The sequence below is a fragment of the Ictidomys tridecemlineatus genome, chromosome 4, assembly GCF_052094955.1.
Source record: "Ictidomys tridecemlineatus isolate mIctTri1 chromosome 4, mIctTri1.hap1, whole genome shotgun sequence".
NCBI lineage: Eukaryota > Metazoa > Chordata > Mammalia > Rodentia > Sciuridae > Ictidomys > Ictidomys tridecemlineatus.
In genome coordinates this window covers 17,832,509-17,834,676 of record NC_135480.1, presented here as the reverse complement: position 1 = coordinate 17,834,676, position 2,168 = coordinate 17,832,509, and the positions used below count along the sequence as shown (strand labels likewise).

The window sequence follows — 2,168 nt, the reverse complement described above, 5'->3', positions numbered from 1 at the left end:
AACCTGAGATTACTAAACTTCAGCAATAAAAATGACTTTGTTTATCTACATTTAAATTATCTCTTTATTGATAATTATACCAGTAGAATAATTTTCACTTGATAGTCAAAGTCAAGAAAATTAAAAACATAAAATTAAAATGTTATTCTTTTTTAAAATTGATGTTTTACTCTCTGGTGCCTCTGGCTACTATTTCTTCAGAAAGGGGAGGAAGTCACAGCCCTATGTACACATCTTTAGGAAGGCATTGCTGGTATAGTGGTGTCCCAAGAGTTTCCTTTGACTACATTTGAATAAGAAATACTGATTGCTGACTCCCATATGGAGTGTGCTCCACTGTTTCCCCACAACAGCTGATTAGTAGTTGTCTCATATCTGAGAAGAGCTATCCACAGGCAGAACTGGACCAATCAAATCCTATCTCCCAGGAAATGCAAGAAGGAACTCAAATTTTGCAGCCCACACTGAATATTGAAGTCACCTGACAAAGGAAATCCTTCAGTAGAAGTTTGATGAATCTCTACTCTCTGCTAGACTTGAGTCTTGGTTGCTCTTCAACAGTCACTAAGATCATTGTCATCAATCTTTTATACCATGAAATAGTGAGAGTAAATTTCGGTTACTAATAGGCAGAATATTTTTGTCATTTTTCTGCAAAGATTTTACAAATAGAGTGAATGGAGAGCAATCAGTAGGTAATTTCTCTTTTTATTCTTTATTTCTTTTATTATTAGACTCTAAGGAAGCATACACTTCAATTATTTTTAACTTACATGTGAAATATCAAGTTGCCAGCTCAGATCTAATACCTGATGTGAAAGCAAAGATCATTTTTCTGACCCCTACATGAAGGTTTTTCTATAATTGTATATTACCATATTTCTATACAAAGGAAATCCTACAAAATTTTTTAATCAGAAAAAAATTTACTTATTAGGTCATAAATTTATTTTTTAAAATGTTTAATGTCTACCTTTCATCAGAAACTACTACCAGCCTCTTCCACACTTTCCTCATGGAATTTTTTACTTCCTTATTCCTGAAAGTATAAATCAAAGGATTAAGGAAGGGAGTTAGGATGGTGTAAAATATGGCCACCATTTTGTCATAAGGGAAGGCAGAAGGAGGTCTTGCATATACAAATATGCATGGTACAAAGAACAAAACCACAACAGTAACGTGAGACCCACAGGTGGACAGAGCTTTCCTCCGCCCCTCAGCACTGTGTGTTCTCAGGGAGAACAAGATGACACCATAGGAGACCAGCAACAAGGAGAAGTTGGTGATGCAGATTAACCCACTGTTGGCGATCACCAGAAGGCCTAGGACATGAGTGTCAGTGCAGGCCAGCTCCAGTAATGGGTACAAGTCACACATAAAATGATCAATGACATTAGGTCCACAGAAGGGCAGCTGGAAAGTAAAGAGAATCTGTATGATGGAATGCAAGAAGCCCCCTGTCCAGGACACACCCACCAGGATGCCACAGAGCCTCCAGTTCATGATGGAAGAGTAGTGCAAGGGCTTGCAAATGGCCACATAGCGGTCATAGGCCATGGCTGTGAGGACAATCACCTCTGCTCCAGCAAGGAAGTGCTCAGCAAAAAGTTGAATCATGCATCCTGTATAGGAGATGGTTTTTCTCTCATAAAGAGAGTCCACAACCATCTTTGGTGTGATGACCGAAGAGAAGCAGGCATCCAGGAAGGACAGGAATGCCAAGAAGAAGTACATGGGGGAGCCCAGCAGTGCAGGGCTACAGAGGATGGTCACTACAATCAGCATGTTGCCTCCAACAGTTGCAATGTAGACCAACAAAAACACAATGAATACTATTTTCTGAATTCTTGGATTATTAGAAAGGCCCAGGAGAACAAACTCAGTTACAGTGCTCTGGTTTTGCATGATTTCCAAGGAAAAGGTGAAGGTAAAACTGTGATCATGTAAACATATAATTTGGATTAAAAAATTGCTTCAAGTTATTTGTAATATTACAGTCATCAACTAGTTGCTGCAACATTAGGTGGACTTATCTTGAGTGCTTTTGTTATCACTGAGAACATATTATTAGATATTTATTGAAAGCTGTTGTACATCAGGTAATATTGAGGTATAGATAAATTCTTATATACTTTAAGAAATCCAGATTTTCAACATGGTGGAGGAAT

General features: G+C 38.0%; 1 protein-coding gene across 1 annotated transcript; it reads right to left on the bottom strand.

The window, feature by feature from the left end:
• Positions 1 to 969: 969 nt before the first annotated feature.
• LOC101963533 (olfactory receptor 4C15) lies at positions 970 to 1,911 on the bottom strand. The gene has a single exon (XM_005329941.3). The coding sequence runs from the start codon at positions 1,903 to 1,905 to the stop codon at positions 970 to 972; it is 936 nt and encodes a 311-aa protein (XP_005329998.1). The 5' UTR covers positions 1,906 to 1,911.
• Positions 1,912 to 2,168: the final 257 nt, after the last annotated feature.